The 15,792-nt window shown below is 47.8% G+C and overlaps 1 protein-coding gene and 1 long non-coding RNA gene across 3 annotated transcripts in view; one reads left to right on the top strand and one right to left on the bottom strand.

The window, feature by feature from the left end:
- The window catches only part of LOC102958854 (tubulin-specific chaperone cofactor E-like protein), a 161,043-nt gene that overhangs the window by 51,391 nt on the left and 93,860 nt on the right, over positions 1 to 15,792 (bottom strand). For both annotated transcript variants that reach the window (XM_042957902.1, XM_042957903.1), the window contains 5 exons: positions 15,331 to 15,464; positions 12,323 to 12,610; positions 8,480 to 8,617; positions 7,970 to 8,135; positions 3,656 to 4,068 (listed from right to left, as the gene is read on the bottom strand). In XM_042957902.1, the coding sequence (XP_042813836.1) occupies positions 3,656 to 4,068; positions 7,970 to 8,135; positions 8,480 to 8,617; positions 12,323 to 12,610; positions 15,331 to 15,464 (1,139 nt within the window). The remainder of the gene's footprint in view (positions 1 to 3,655; positions 4,069 to 7,969; positions 8,136 to 8,479; positions 8,618 to 12,322; positions 12,611 to 15,330; positions 15,465 to 15,792) is intronic.
- LOC122231042 overlaps positions 337 to 15,792 on the top strand; it is a 32,823-nt gene continuing 17,367 nt past the window's right edge. The window contains exon 1 of the long non-coding RNA XR_006208151.1: positions 337 to 447. This is a non-coding gene — a long non-coding RNA (uncharacterized LOC122231042). The remainder of the gene's footprint in view (positions 448 to 15,792) is intronic.

The following is a 15,792-nucleotide window of genomic DNA, read 5'->3' as shown; positions in this document are numbered from 1 at the left end:
CGGAAGGTTATCCTAGGTCAGTCCTAGGTGGTACACACTGTGAGTGCACAGTCAATACATTGGAACTATATCGATTTCGGGCACACGGGAAGGAAAAGGGTCTTTACGGCCACCATTGTAGCTACTTCCTCAGTCTTCTAGGAAGTGAGGCAGTAGCCTATCTAAGCATCTCTCCAAGATTTACCATCGCAGATGTCTTGTGCCATGGCCTGCCTCTAATGGGAGGGGGGGGACCAAAAAAATAGGCTTGAGAAATAAGCTATCCTACAGAGAGCTACAAGTAGAGAGAAAAACCTAGGAATTGATCGATCTATCCTTATCTCCTAGGTAGCAGTTTAGCCGACAAGGGTGAGAAAAGCCATGTTATAAGGAAGGTCAGCTAGCAAGAGCCCTGGATGACCATTATGTACTGTCCATGCTGAGACGGAGAATGAACTCTTCCCCAAGGTTAGTATAACTGTAAGTTCCAGGTATGCCCTGGACCAATGCTGGCAATGGCCAATGTCACCTGCCAGCCATATAAGCTCTGAGCCTCAATTTCCTCAACGGCCTCCTCCACTCTCTCTCAAGCTCCTGCTAACAAAGGGCAGTCTTCTGTGTCTCGAAGCAAAAGCCATGGGGTGAACCGTCTCTAGATATTACAACAGTCCCCCCCAACCCAGTTCCTCTGCATCAGATCTTGTTCCACTTAGACTGACATAAGCCCTAGGCTGACCACGGGCACCACCATTTCCCAGTTTCTACCCTTCTTCCTGGTGTAAGTGTTCATTGCAACCCCATTCATTCCCAAGAGAAAACATGTCTCCATTTAAACCACCGATTAGAGAGATACTGCGTTTGTCCCCCACAGTGCTCTGAGAAGGAGCTCTTGGGTGATTTCTTCTTTCATCCCGCCGGCCTCAACTCTTGACTAGCCAAGGGTAACTGGACCTCTTCTCATCACTTCCCTTCTTCTCCCTGTCTTCTAGCCACTTTCCTCTCCGATACTGTCTCTCCTAGGATGTGGGTACTGGGTGGGAGGGAGGGGTGAGGAGAGAGAACTAGAATCGTAGAAGCGTAGGTCTTAGAACTAAAAGGGATTTGGGTGGCAGTGGAAATGTGGGAAACAGCATGTATTAGGTGCCCACTGTGTGCCAGGCTGTGTACTAGATGTCACACACGGCTGTTCTATTTCATCCCCAGGACAAACTCAGAAGGACCTTATCATCTTCCCCTTTTGCAGATGAGGAAATTGAGGTTCAGAGCTTGCACGGCTGGGAGGTGACAGGGCCTGACTCTCATGAGCTGGGCTGCAAAGCCACTGCTTTCTGCTGCTTTTATCCCAGTGCTAATACTGGGTAGCCATACTGCGGCCATAGAGCCCTGCCTCCTAGACACTATCACCCCATTTTACAGATGGAAAAAAAGAAGCCCAAAGCACACTCAGCCGGCAGTGGTCACACAGGGATTGTGCAGATCTGACCCCAGAGTCTGAGTTCTTCCTCCCCATATGCTATTTGGCCTTGAAGCCCTTTTCAGTGGGGCACCCTAAACTACCTGAGTTTATTTGGGGGAGAAATATGAAAACGGAGAAGTATTAGCTAGAAGGAGACATTTATTATATTATGGATGTTAGTTGGCTGTCTTTAGCCCCCATTAGCATATGCAATCCTAAATTGTTTGCTTTGTTATTTGAAAACAATCCAAAGGGGGGAAATCCATATACAGGAACCAGTCCCCAGCATATGGAGAAAAGGGATCTATATGTTGCAAGAACAGATCTTGCTGGCCATTCCGGCCAGGCCGAGTGTGTCTGGAGAAGTCAGCTGCCTCACAGGCATTTCAAAGCCTCCTTCTCACTTCCTATCCCTCTCCCTGCCTGTCCCCATTTGACCCTGGGTGGGGGCTCCACTGTCCATGGAGTCACCCCCTCCTCCCCCCCACCCAGCAGAGCAGGTGTATCCAGAGACACTGGGAAGCCGTTTGGCCAAAGGAAAAGGAAGCCAATGTTAGCTCACAGTTGGAGTCACATAACCTTTTCTTTCTGAAACATTTACATTCACGTCCACATCTCCCTGTCGCTACAGAAAATTGAGGAATCTGTGCCCTATGCCTGGACGATGGAAAAGAGCCACACAAAATTAGCAGAGCTGCTGGGCCTGAAAGAAATGGCAATGCTCCTTTCCTTCTGAAAAAAAAAAAAAAAAAGTCTGACTGTGAGTGAAAAAGATTTTTAATCAAAATGGAAAATAGAAATAAGGCATAAAGCTTTCTTCCTCAAGTACAGATATCATACACATCCATCCCCACAATACAGGCAAGCAGGAGAAAGCTGGGGAACATTTTTCTGGCTTGAAATAGTAGCATCTATCTACAAGAGTAAGTATTGTGCTCAACAGCACAATAGAAATTTAAAAGGGAGAAACGTCAAACTTCCATACCCCCAACTCTGACCTTGATTTCATATGCAGAACTGTCCCTAGAGAGACTGGCCAAATAACAGGCAAATTGACATTTCGGCCACAGTAAAACCTCACTTTTCTAATTACGACCATGATAAGCTGCACAGACCTAGGCCAGGCAGAGCCAGAAAAAGTGGAATTAGTTCCTCGGTCCTGCCTTTTGTTGGACATGCTGTGCCAATTAAAACTACAACACATATTAAAAAAAAAAAAAAAAGAAAGAAAGAAAGAAATCCCCGCATTGGCATCAGTGCTGGTTTGTAATCTCCGTAATGACCTCCATGCATGGGGATTAAGGATCGCACGGGGTTGCCCAATCAACCCCTCGTGGTCTTGGTTATTATTGCTTGAATAAATACACGGTTGCAACAAGGTTTTCATTAACATTATGAAAATTGGGGCCTCCACAAATTGAGTAATTGCCAGTGGCTTCTTGCTCTCCCTCCTTTGCGGATGTGCCTGCCTGAAATCCAGGTGGGCAGTGACAGGAATCATTTGCATACGCTAAACGCACCGGCAGATATCCACTTTCCCCTCTCTTATTCCAGGCAGGAGTAGGGACCTGTTGGAGGGTGTTTGGGCAAAGCCTTCTCAGAACCTTCCCACCGGCTCAGCAAGCCTGCTCCCAGGGGGGCCCTCACCAGCGGTGCCTCTGGAAACACCAATCAATTTGGAGCTTTTTCCAACAATGCAGCAGTAGATTTTGGGCAAACAGGAGGGGGGGGGAGGGTTGTTAATGAAAGGCCGTACTGAGTTATGGATGTATACTCTGTGTTGGCACACCATCTCCAGGGCATGACCATGCGGCTGCTGCTATTACAAGCCAGGTCCCTGAGAAACTCAGCCTACCTCTCTTCCCAGTTACTTCTGAGCTTGGACATGTGGGCATGTATGCACGTATGTGACAGCATGTGTGTGTGTGTGTGTGTGTGTGTGTGTGTGTGTACCGTGTTTAGGAGGTAACTAGGAATTTCAGTGTACTTTAAGTTATATAGTAGAAAGAAATATCAAGGAGAGAGCTGAGGTTGGCTCTTGTACAAATAAAATTTAGCCTAGTTAAAAAAATGTTACAAGCTATTTGCAAGGAAAGCAGAGCCCTGAATCTCTTCCGTACAAACATCACACAGCAGAACCAGCAGATCTGAGGAAGTCTTCCCCCGGCTCAAGATTCTCCAGCTTCTCCAGCTTCCCAGGAGGGCTGGAGAGGGTCTCACCTTGACTTTTCCATAGCTGCCTTTGGGGATGAGAATCTTGTAGCCATTCACCTCCACAGAGAGCTCCTTCACCCAGGAGACGGCTGAGCCCCCGCGGTGTTCGTTTTTGGCCTCCACGCTGAAGAAGGGGAGGCTGGAAGTCTGCAAACACTGTCGGGCCAACAGGTAGGCACAGGAGCCTTGGAAGTGGAAGAGGAAGCCATCAAAAGTGTGGTAGTGTGGCTCCCCAAACACCACACACGTGCTGGTCTCCACGGGGCTGCAGTAGAAGAATTTGCCTTTGGGTTCGCACACTTCGTAGGGGCTACAGGAGGCCTCCTGGCAGTAGATCTCATTGTTGAAATCTAGACAGCGGCATTTGATGGTACAGTTCAGGTCATCCCAAAACACCTCCCCTCGCCGAAGGAACTGTCCTGGGGAAGAATGACATTAGAGCCAACATTTATTGAGCATTTACCCTCCTGGCCAGGCGCTGGGCTGAATGCTTTTCCTGCATTATACCATGGAATCCACACAAGAGCCCTATTTGGCAGGTATTATCGACCTCACTCGATGAAAGAGGAAACTGAGGCTAAGGGGAGGTTGAGTCACCAATTCAGCCCAGAGCGCTCAGCCCCTCAGGAGCGAAGCCAGGGTTCTAAGCCGAGGCTGTGGGAATCCAGTCTACCTCTTGGCATCATCGTCTCCACGGCTAGAGAGCACACTCTCATTCAAGGGAAGACACGTCATCTTAATCCACGGCAAAGGCTGTGACGCACGGGAGTCATACCCTTCCTTCCAAGAAGAAGAAGAAGGGTACTCCAGAAAAAGGCCCAGCTTTCCCTGGAAACTCAGCAACACAGATTCCTCCCGTGCTAACTTGTTCGCTCATCCGTTCATTCAGCAAACATTTGCTGAGGGCCCAGTATGTGCCGGAAGGGATCAATAAGCATGAATCAGGAGGCAGACACACAAGTTTAAATCCCAGGCTCCCTGGGAGGGTTCTGGAAAGGGCTGAACTCTAGCTTCAAGGGCTCATAAATCGTGCAAACACTGCTTAGGCAGAACGTACATGATACAAGTTGCTTTCTCTCTCACCCTAGGTAGGCCCTGTCCTTATCCACCGGCAGAACTTCTAGACAGAATCCAGGTTAGGAGGAGAGTGAGGTTGGGGGAGGGATGTCCTTTATGGGATGTACTAATTTTAATATGTGCTACTGTTTATTTGGCAGACAATCAGGCTTTGAAACAATTCCCAGGGGCGCCCGGGGGGCTCAGTCGGTTAAGCGCCCGACTTCGGTCATGATCTCACGGTTTGTGGGTTTGAGTCCCGCGTCGGGCTCTGTGCTGACAGCTTGGAGCCTGGAGCCTGCTTCGGATTCTTTGTCTCCCTCTCTCTCTGCCCCTCCCCTGCCCACGCTCTGTGTCTCTCTCTCAAAAATAAATAAACATTTAAAAAATCAAAAAAATAATAAAAAATAAAACCAGTTTCCTAAATCAAAGATCTCCCCCCACCAAAAACTCAAACTTTGCCAGTAATTAATATCAACCCTCAACTGAAAAGGAAGCGTCTCTGGGCTGGGGCCTGCGATCTTGTCCTCGGCTGGGTCAGAGCCAAGAGACCGAGAAAATGGTCACAAACCCCGCAACCAACTTCCAAGACCACTGGCTTACTTCTATCTGCCTCAGTGTTCTAACCTGCAAAGGGCGGGGGGCAGTGCTATTTTCTCATCCCTGTCCCATGGGGAACAGCGATGCCACAACAAGTCCACATACACAAGTTGATAGAGGTGGAAGCATTTGTAAATTGAAACATGTCTGAAAAGGAAAGCATCAGAGACACAACATGAAGAAATGTAAATGATGTCCTACATCAGGAGTTGACTGTTTGAAACTGTAGTTTGGAAAGATTGGTCAGGTTCGTCTCTAGAACTGAGTGCTCAGTGAACAGCATAGGCTGCAAGACGACCCCAAGCAGAGAGCATGGGCGCATCCAGAACAGTCTTTTCTGTATCCGTGCAGCAGGAACGACGATGTCTCCACAGGCAATTATGTTTCATACCTGCTGAGCATAGAGCCCAAATGTGGGATAATAGATTTATTCACATTCCCAGCAGGTCATATGCATCAGCCCCGAAGACAGGCCCTGAACCTCAATGCTCTTTGGCACCGGTCCAGGCTGCATATATTTTAACAGCCTCTGCTAAGTATGATTTCCAGTCTCTGCTTTCAGGCTTCCAATAAATGAGAGGAAAATGCCTTTGAATAGAGGAGGATTGGACCAAAAGGTAGACTCTCTGAGATAATTCTGTTTGCAAAGCGATGATATAATAAACCAGCTCTATGCAAATCTCCCCCTGCTATCACCCAGGCCAAACCCGATTCTCATTAGATTGATATATGTCTAGTGGCACATTAAAAATGCACAGCAGTCTGTATAAGGATATTGAATTTGCCCTGTATGTGAAACCCAAACCCATAACTCAGGAGGAAAAGAATGAAGTCAAAGTGGAGACTTTGTACACGGCTGGCATCCGACCAACTCCACAGCTCTGCAAGCCAATGTTTTCCATTATCACGGCATTTCATTCCCAGGGCTCAGGCGAGAGGCTGTCACTGGGCACTCAGGTTGCACGGCCACAGCCAGTCGGCTCTGTGATGCTTGGACACAGGGGCAGAGGCACTGGGTGCGTCTAGTCCGGGCCGTCAAGGGGAGATAGAGAACATGGCATTGGTCTTGTATCTCTCACAAGACCTTAAGTGGAGCTGTATTTACACTCTGTATGGGAGCAGGGCACGATCTCTGCAAGACTGGTGAGCTCAAGAGCTAGATTCTTTCCCAGCCGGTTTCATACCGGCTTAGCTCCAAATCATTTATTTGCTAATTTTGGAATGTGGAGGACTTCATAGAGTCTACAGAGACAAGGATGCCCAGGCATGTAAATGCCCATCTTTACAAATGACCTTTCGTTCGAGCCAAGTCAGGAGGTTTGATAAGCCTGGCCGCAGTGCAGGGAATGGGGAAGGAGGCGTGGGCATCTCAGGCCAGGTGGATATGGTTTTTCTGTCTATCACACAAATGGAAGCTGAGTCAAGAGAGAACTCGGAGGCCTCCCAGGGCTGCTGAGACATGTAGGTCCCCAGACCATGCTTCCTATCGGAGGAGGACAAGAGACCTCCTGAAACCTTCATCCCAAGCCAAAACTTTCTTAAACATCTGCATTTCCCCCCAGTGTCTTCCTCTGCGCTTCCACAGCCCCCCTACCCTCTCGTCCATTACAATGTGGCCTAGACTGTGTCATCACTGTCCCCCTGGCTGTCTCCTCTATCACAGCAGTGTCATGAAAGCCAGAGTTCCTTCATGCCCAGCACCTGATGGAGTGGAGCCCCCCTGTTGGGGCTTTCTAATGTTCTTTGGAAAGAAGCAATGAACGGCTGGCTGGCTGGCTGGCTAAACGGATAGATGGGCAGATGGTTGGGTGGACGGACAGATAGACAGGTGGATGATGTCCTGATCCTAGTTGCAGGAGTCTCCACTCCAGAAGCAGAAATACGAACAGAAATACGGCTTTCTGACTACTTTCACACACATAAGAAGCAGGAATCTATAAGCCAGGATGTTCTTGTGAGACTCCCAGGCTGTTGTGCACATCCAAAGAGGTTTTGGATAGTTCAGAAAAGGCCCCAAACTTTGGATGCCACCGTAAAGGAAGAGAGGCTCAGCTACAGCTTGTTCAACACAGACCTAAAGCCAGCTTTGATTCTCCCCAAACTCCTGTATGTTTTGCCGCTGCAGACACGAGTTTAGGAGACGCTACCCTGAAGACGATGACACTTCCCCCCCTTTCTTTCTAATCACACTAGGGAGTGCTGATTTACTCCCGTGGAGACGTGGCAACGCTCTGATCTCTCCCACTCCTGCAGATCTACAGGGTGCAGATGGCAAAGCAGGAGTGAAGAGGAGAAGAAAAATGGAAAGGGGGGGATGGCAGCAACAACAACAAGAATAATGTTAAGCAGGAGGGCTCCCTTCTGTCCCTCTGGCTGAGCAATCGCTCAAGAGCCACGTCCACTTCTGCGGAGTTATTTCGAAGGGGAAGCTGTGTTCACACCCCAGGCAAGGACTTCGAAAACCGCTGTGGAGCAAATGCAGGGTTTCAGCTCCCGGTGTGATGAATGTGCATGCTAAAATTACCTTGATCTCCATTACCCAGCTGAGAGATGTCAAGAGTAAGGCATCGGGAACGAGCCCGCCCCCGTGGCTTAAAAGCCTGCCTGTCAATCCACACCAAGCAAACCCTGCTTTGCCATATGGAGAAGAGGAAAAGCCTTTACCTCTGGAGGTGCAGCCATTGGCTGGGTCAATTTCCTTCCCGTCAACTTTGAATGCCCAGCGGCCTGGAACATTGACGTTCGTGGTCTCTTGGATATTCACAATATCAGGGGTTCTTGACCCCGGGAGGCTGAAGAAATTGGTGAGGTTTCCACCATTAAATCCTGCCTAGAGCACAAAAGGAAGGCGAGACTTGAACACAAACACCACCCTTGTGGGTTAACTGGCCCTCGTACCTTATCTTCAGATTCCAGCACATCGAAATCAGGAGACCCCTTTTCCTGGAGTTCCCGGGGCCACCACTGCAGGTGAGAAAGGCCTGCCTAGCTCATGCCACACCCACGTCAAGGTACCACAGATGGGCAAGATTAGCCTCTCGGTCCACCTGCAAAATCAGACACGCTTCTCTAGCTCAAAACGGTTGGCAGGGTTCCCTCCAGCATGCTGAGCAGACTAAGCAAGGAGAAGAGTACTTCGGAAACAGGGTGGACATGAAATGGAGAGCCACATACCTGTGCCATCACTCCCCCAAGGCCGGTCAGGGGGTCACCGCCGCTCGCTGTCCCAGTGGTCCAATTGATTTCATAATAATTGAAGAGCGTGAATGTATAGGATCCATCAGACACCAGGACAGCCTGGAAGGTGTTCACCTACAGGATGGCAGTGGGTGGTCTCATGACTTCCCTTCCCAGAAGCTCCTCTCCCCAGCCCCCTCTACCCTGCACCTTCCCTGCCCCCCGGCAGCTCAGAGCTGCTCCAGTGCCAGCCCTCACGCGCTGCCTCCTCTCTGACTTTGTTCTCGCCCCCAGTCGGGAAAGCGAGACATGTGGGAGCATGCACCTGAAAAGAGAAATTGCCTGAGGAGAACCTAGGGGCTGACTCAGCACCCCCTTTTACAGCTCTGATTCAAGCCAGAGAAGTCAGAGGCCCCGCGCGGCTTGTGATAATGCGTGAGCACCTATAGATGGCAGCATGAGAATAAACTATAGGAAGTGGTCCAGGCAGGGGAAGGGCCACAGGCACCTGTTCCCTGAGCAGGTTGGATGGGGCGTCGGCAGGCGGGGAGGAGGGCCATCAAATGCCCGTCAGTGTTGACTAAGGGCCAACGTCTGCGCTGTGCTCTCTTGCGTCCTGGAAAACACCCGCTAATCTTGGTGAGCTGTCTCCCCTCTTTAAAATGGAAGTGGGAATGTGGTTTTTAAAAAGCACTTTCTGGGGAGAAATTGCTCTTCTAATTGAGCGTGCATGTATCACTTTATATCTGCAGAAATCTCAGCACCCGCCTGTACCTCAGACCAATGCTAAGGGGGGCAATTTTTTGGCCCTTTCTCATCTGAGAGCTTAAAAACCGAGGGCTGAGGGAGATGAATTGCTGGACATTTTGCAAGGATCTAGCGACAGAAGATGGGATTCGAGCCGGAGCCCCCAGTCTCTCTCTCAGTGCACTGTCATTACACGCGGTCTTCATTTTCACCTTTTTAGGATAGAGATGTTATATAAATTCAAACAAGCCTCGCGAACAGTTTCCAGAAACAAGCCGTAGCCAACTCTGTCCTTTACTGTCTCCCTTGGTTAATCCCTACCCCTCGACACGGGTTTTCAGGAAATGCAAATAAAAGGAGGGCTAAAAGAGAGGAGGCTGACCTTTTCCATTCAAGCCTCACACTTTCCCCAGCTGCCTGATACCATCCCGGCTAACGTTCCGTCAGACACAGAGGAAGACCCAAATTCTTATCCTGTGTAATCAGACTGGGGTGGAGGATCTTGGAAGCCCCAAATCTCCCATCCTAGACAGTCTCGGGGAGGGAGACAAGGTGCAAGTAAAGAAAAGCCCTTTTTGTAAATGCGGATTCTCTCCTCCAGCTCGGTGCCTGCCATAGCCGATGGCGCTCATGATAGGGTCGGGCAGGTGTATGCCTCTACTCTTTGGCCCCGCTCAACAAAAGAGGTAAGTGGGGCACCGAGATGCCCGAGGAGTCAGCTCGAGATTTTGCTCTAAGATCACTGCAGGGTCGGGTTCTGGAGACAGGCATCAAGTCAAGGTCACAGGAGGTCTGAAGAGCAACCCTCCTCCAGACTGGGATTCTCCTTCAAGGAGGGTATCCCTTCTCCTGAAATAAAGTTGGAAATATCTCTGGTGCAAGCAGGTCTTGAGAACAACCCAGAAGTCACCCCAAAGCCAACCAAGCACCCTAACCACCCCACAAGGGCTGGCTCGCCCTCGCGCACGTTCTGCCTCGCTCTCACACACCCTACGCGTACGTATCTCCTCAACATTTGCTCTTAGGCTCCTCCCGATCTGTTTTTGGCGGAACCGTGTTTTTTTCCATTCTTGGAAAGCCCTTTTATTTTGCAGAGGACTTTCAGTGATGCCTGGAGGAGGAGGCAGCTGGAGGGGAGAGTCCAGGAATTGGAGTGAGGGCATGTTAACTTGAACCTTGCTTGGCCTCCCGTGAGGTTCAAATCTCCTCGCTTGTCACTAGGGCAGCTCACTTAACTTCCTGGGCCTATGGCCCCACCTTTCAGGTGGAATGAGTTTTGCTTACTACACAACATCCCTGCGGGGGCTAAATGAAATGCACAACTAGCCTATCACAGCACTGGGCTCACAGTAAGCTCTTAATAACCATTAGTTTTCCCTCCTGAAAGTAGAGATGTCCTCTTCTCTCTCCCTTGCTATCAGGCTTCCAATGAACGGCAACTTCCACCTCTAAGGACTTCTCACGCCATTTGCTTATTTGGCCCAGTGATGTGTGTTCCTACAGAGGAGGGGAAACCTGGGGTGACGACAGATGGAAGACGAGTCAGTTTAAAAGATAGAGATGGATGGACACATCAGCAGCTTGGAAGGCTTGAACCGTCTTTTCTCCAAGGAGCCCAAAGCACTTAGCTGTTGCCTCATTCATCCTCATCGAAAGAGTTCTTACCTAGCCCCCAAATTTCCTCCAAAGTACGAACCAGAAAGTATCTAAATTATCTTGCCATTTTTGTGGCCAACGGAAGTTTTTTTGGAAAAAATGGTGGTCAGCATTTGATGGGCATTTCTTCTCTTTTCCCCCCCCCCACTGCCGCTAAAATTTATCGATCACTAGCATCCTGCATTTTAACGTTGTAAGGTATGAGGCTTGAAGGACATAAAACATCACTCCAGGAGTTGTTAGCAATCCATAACATGACAGAGGGAAATGTATGCTGCTTGAGAGGTGATTTCTAGCCAACGCATCCACCGTTTAAACTTGCGTCTTTCTGTTCTCCAGAACCTCTTAGCGGTAAAGTGCATTCTCATGCTCTGGGGTCAGAAGGTTCTAAAACACAATGTGCTCAATGCAGGCAGCCGTGAATGGCTGGCCCAGCACTTTTCCACCTCTGCCTCTAACTCAGTAGTTTCTATTCCATCCCTAAACAACCGACTCATTGCCAAGGAAATTGGAAAACAGATGGAATTGGAAATAATGCTAAGAAAGCAGAGGGCAGAGTTTTGAATGTCTTTGCTTACTGGAAATTATACAGTTGGAGATACGTCTGCTACTTCAAAAATCTCCACTGCCAAAGTCACCCAAATGAGCTGCAGACTTTTGTGAAAACCGTGTTCTGTCCCTTTATATAGAAAGTTGATTATCTCTACGATAATTCCAGTGATAATCTTCTTTATTTGACTTTTATTTGACTGCTCATTTGGGATTTCAGAGCAGATGTTGAAACTTTATTCATGAAACGCTTTAACTGCCCACTTCAATTAGCATCAAATATGAATAATTCCAGACCTGGTCACAATAAAAAAAAAAAGGTCATAACATAATAAAATGAACCAGGTAGGTCATTTGTACCCAAATCCAGCCCCCTATTTTCCACTTCCTACCAGGCTTTGTAAAAAAAAAAAAAAAAAAAGGCAATAAATAAATAAATAAATAAATAAAATAAAATAAAATAAAAAAGGAGGGGGAAGGAAATCAGCTGATAGAGAGAGGCATTTGTGCCCCTGGCAAGAAAAAAAGACCTTTGGGTTCCTGACGGGCCCCTAAGCATGTGGCCTGGATAGGGTCACAGGACCTCAATCACTCTCCTGCAAAATAGGAATGCTACCTTCTGCCAGAAAATTATGGAGAGGCTCTTTTTAGATATTCGTAATGATAAGTGATGGAGATGACACATGCGAGATATCATTACAGCTGACTGGACTGCTCAGGTATGATATCTCCCTCTGTTTCCTGGAAAGCGGGTGGCAAGACTCATTAGTTTAACTCAGGAAACTGACACTCCTCAGCTCTAACAATTAGACTCCGTCATAGCAGTGAAGACGGACAAGAATTAGATGTCAGGATAGGAAGTGGAAAACAGAAAATTTGAATTATTACAGGTGTGGTACTGCTCCCTCCATAAAACGTGACTTCCTCCCATGTCACAATGAAAACCCAAGTGGCAGAGAAGGTTGCCATGTCTTTGAAGTACTTCCTGATGTCCTTGGTGGCTCTTTTCAAGATGACAGGGTCCATGGTCTCTCTGTAATAGATCTCGCCCCGGATTCCATTGTGCACATCTGCCCAAAAGGGAGCAATGAAGGCCCTCCCATCCGTCAGGGGAAAGGATTCTGGCGTGAACTGGCTCACTAGCACATTGAAGGAAACTACTCCGTTGTTATTGACCTGAAAAAATAAGACAGGTTGGCCAGAATGGATCTGCAAATGTGACGTCAGAGTCACAAACCAGTAGAGACATTGGCCTAATCATATGAATGAAAACAACTTTTAAACCACTGAGTTGGAACCCCCAAACACCAGCTTCCAGCACTCAACGAGGAGGTTCATTTACTCCCAGACAAACTCATTGGTTTTCTTTCACTTCCAATTTGTGGTCAGCTTCATTTCTTATTAATAATCAGTCTTGTTTTCATGTTTTTTATCCTATCTCTGTTTACACTTATAAAATGCTACCGGTGTGTGTGTGTGTGTGTGCGCGCGCGTGTGTGTGTGTGCGCGCGCACGCACGTGCATTGGGCCAGGCAAGAGGTAATGTGGACCATAAAGAAGATCCAGCATGACAGATGCAAAATAGTTAGAAAAACAACAACAACAACGACAAAACCATGGAAGCAACAAGTTAAATTAAAAAATTGTTGAGCTGTATATTACACCTTGATTCCTAGTAGAAGAGAGTCAGTAAAAGCTAAATCAAATACTCCATTATTGAACTCAGATCTCAGGATCAACCATACCCTGTTCTGAATGAGGCATTTAAAGGACTGCTATTGATTCAATTGACTTCACAACCACTCTGTACCCACATCAAGGACGAGGTTACAACCTACAGATGCCCAATTCCATGATAGCTCTTGCAGTCTGATGGCGTCTTTGTATAATCGCTGCATAAAAATGGAGATGTGAAATCTATACGTTGTATATGTAAATGACTATCTTATGGTGATTTCTTCATGACTTGCAAGAGGCTTAGTAAGCTTATTAAATTACCGAGCCTACTGCAAATCAGAGCCAATATGCACACTCCACTGATGCAGGACCTGTACACAATTCAGCCTCTGCCTGTGCCTGCAGCTCCGTGAGATTGATTTAACCTGTGGCTTGTACAACGGCTTCGACAGCAGAAATGTCTGCGATGGGAACACTTGCAACACCTCCAGAAAACCTGGAGATCACTTGCCTATACATTTAATTGTTGGTTGCATCCTCTTAATCAGTAATATTATGGACATTAACAGTGACCCAGATCCCAGCGGTAAGTTATCAGTGCCTGGGCCAAGGGTGCATCAATCTGTTTGGGGAGCCACAGTGTATGGTTTGGAAGGGAAGCGGAGATCCAGCTACAAGGATGTTAAGAGCCTCTTGGGTGCGCGAGAGAGCCAACAACCCAGAGGAGAAGCTCGAAAAAGATTGCACGACTCAAAGTACTGGAAACCCAGGGAACATTTTACCCCCAAATAAGTCTACCCCAAATTAAGGACCCTCCTTTTGCAAGGGCAAGAATTGTTCGGACTCCATGATACAATAGAGGAGAAAGAGGAGCTCGATGAAACCCATGTTTTCTAGAGGTCGTTGAGACTAAGGCTTCCAGAATGGAAGTCCTGTACACGCCTCTCATCTCCAAAACCAGCTCAACACATTCTGAAATTTACAATCGGCTGTTACAGACTAAGGAGGCGCTGCTGTAAGTGGACCCCAAAAGGCATCTCAGGATGCCAGAGCAAGGTATTGGCTAGGAAATAACAGCTGTCATTAAGACTCACAGACTAGCGGAGGGAGGTGGTATTGACTCACATGTGTTTCGCTTATACTCTGTAGTGAAGATCAGAGGTTCTCAGACTTTGGTGGGCCTCGGAATCACCTGGAGGGCTCATTAAAACTCAGATTACCAGGCTCCCTTCCCAGCTTCTGATTCAGCAGTTTGGGGGGGGTGGCGTGCCCTGAGATGTGGCATTTCTAACAAGCGCCAAAGTGATGTGGATGCTGCAGGTTCAAGGACCACTGGTTCGACAGTGGAGGAGGGAGCCACTTTCTGATAGGTGTCAGTCCTTAGAGATACATCAAAGTGTGGGCAATACAGAGGTCCCAGGTGCAGAGATGGCCAGAGACAGAGGCATTGGAGTTTCAGTTCTTCCTTCAGGGCAAGACACAGAATAGAATAGAATAGAATAGAATAGAATAGAATAGAATGTGATAGAATCTACATACGCCTCACCCCATGCTTGAAGGCCAAAGATAGAGACAGGTTCAGTTTCTCTGAACCTTCTCAGTGTGCCACCATTCACTAGCAAGAAACTCAAAGACCTAAAAAAAAAAATAATAACCTGAGAACACAGGTGCCCAGGAGAACTCTGACACAAACGGTACCATTTCTTCATGCAGGTTTGAAAATGGGACCCCATGGCATATCTCAGACCCAACAAAGACGGCCAGTTCTGCAAACAACTTACACATAATAGTTGATTATCCCTCTACGATGCTCTGGCTCTGTTCCAAATTGGTAGGAAGCTAAAGAACAGCAGATGCCTAAACTTTTCACACCCCCAGAAGGGAAAGAAAAATGATATTGCTCCTATTGTGCTTCATTGTATCTTTTTATCTTGTCGCGTAGCAGAAATAATGTTCATGGCATCGGGGCCTCTGCTTCACTTCTGTGTTTAATCACCCACAAAAGCAATTTATTGCCCTGTATACTCCTCTACTATGAACATTAGCCATTAAATATACCTTTGACTTTCTTAATCATAAAACCTATCAGCTCATGAAATCTCAGAACTTGTCATTCCAGCTGGCAATAAATCTTCCATTCCTGGAACCCTGGACGAAGGTGTTTAAAATGTTTTCCTTAATGATAAACAAAGAGCAGAGCCCGGCTCTCCTCCACTTACATAGACGGTGCGGTAAGGAACGCCAAAGAAGAAAACGGGGATGGCCAGCTTAATCTCGGATGAGCTTCCGTCGTCTACTTTCGGGGTTTTTGTGTCATTCTGCCAGAATGGATACATGAGCTCCCTGGGCTGAGCTGTCGAGAGAGACGGTGGTAAGCTAGATGGCAGGGCCCTCTTCGCTTGGCAAACTGCTTCCCTCCCACCCACTAAAGCCAGCTTCTTTCAGTGAGCCTTACAAACTAAATGCAAGTCAGACTGCCTTTTCGTTTATCCTGAACCTAAGCTGTACACAATGCATTATCTTCTGCCTCTGGAAAGGAAAGTATGGGAGCAATGCCATTTCTCCTTAGGAGAAATCACTTCATGCTTTGTTTCTGTGCTTCCATACGTTCTGGAGAGAGCAACGGTTAAAACTGTCTGGAGGGCTGTGAAATCACCCCTGCCTGGAGCTCTCAGAGCACT

The sequence above is a fragment of the Panthera tigris genome, chromosome D1 (assembly GCF_018350195.1).
Source record: "Panthera tigris isolate Pti1 chromosome D1, P.tigris_Pti1_mat1.1, whole genome shotgun sequence".
NCBI classification, from domain to species: domain Eukaryota; kingdom Metazoa; phylum Chordata; class Mammalia; order Carnivora; family Felidae; genus Panthera; species Panthera tigris.
The sequence above is the reverse complement of the archived record's forward strand: the minus strand, read 5'-3'. Positions and strand labels throughout refer to the sequence as shown.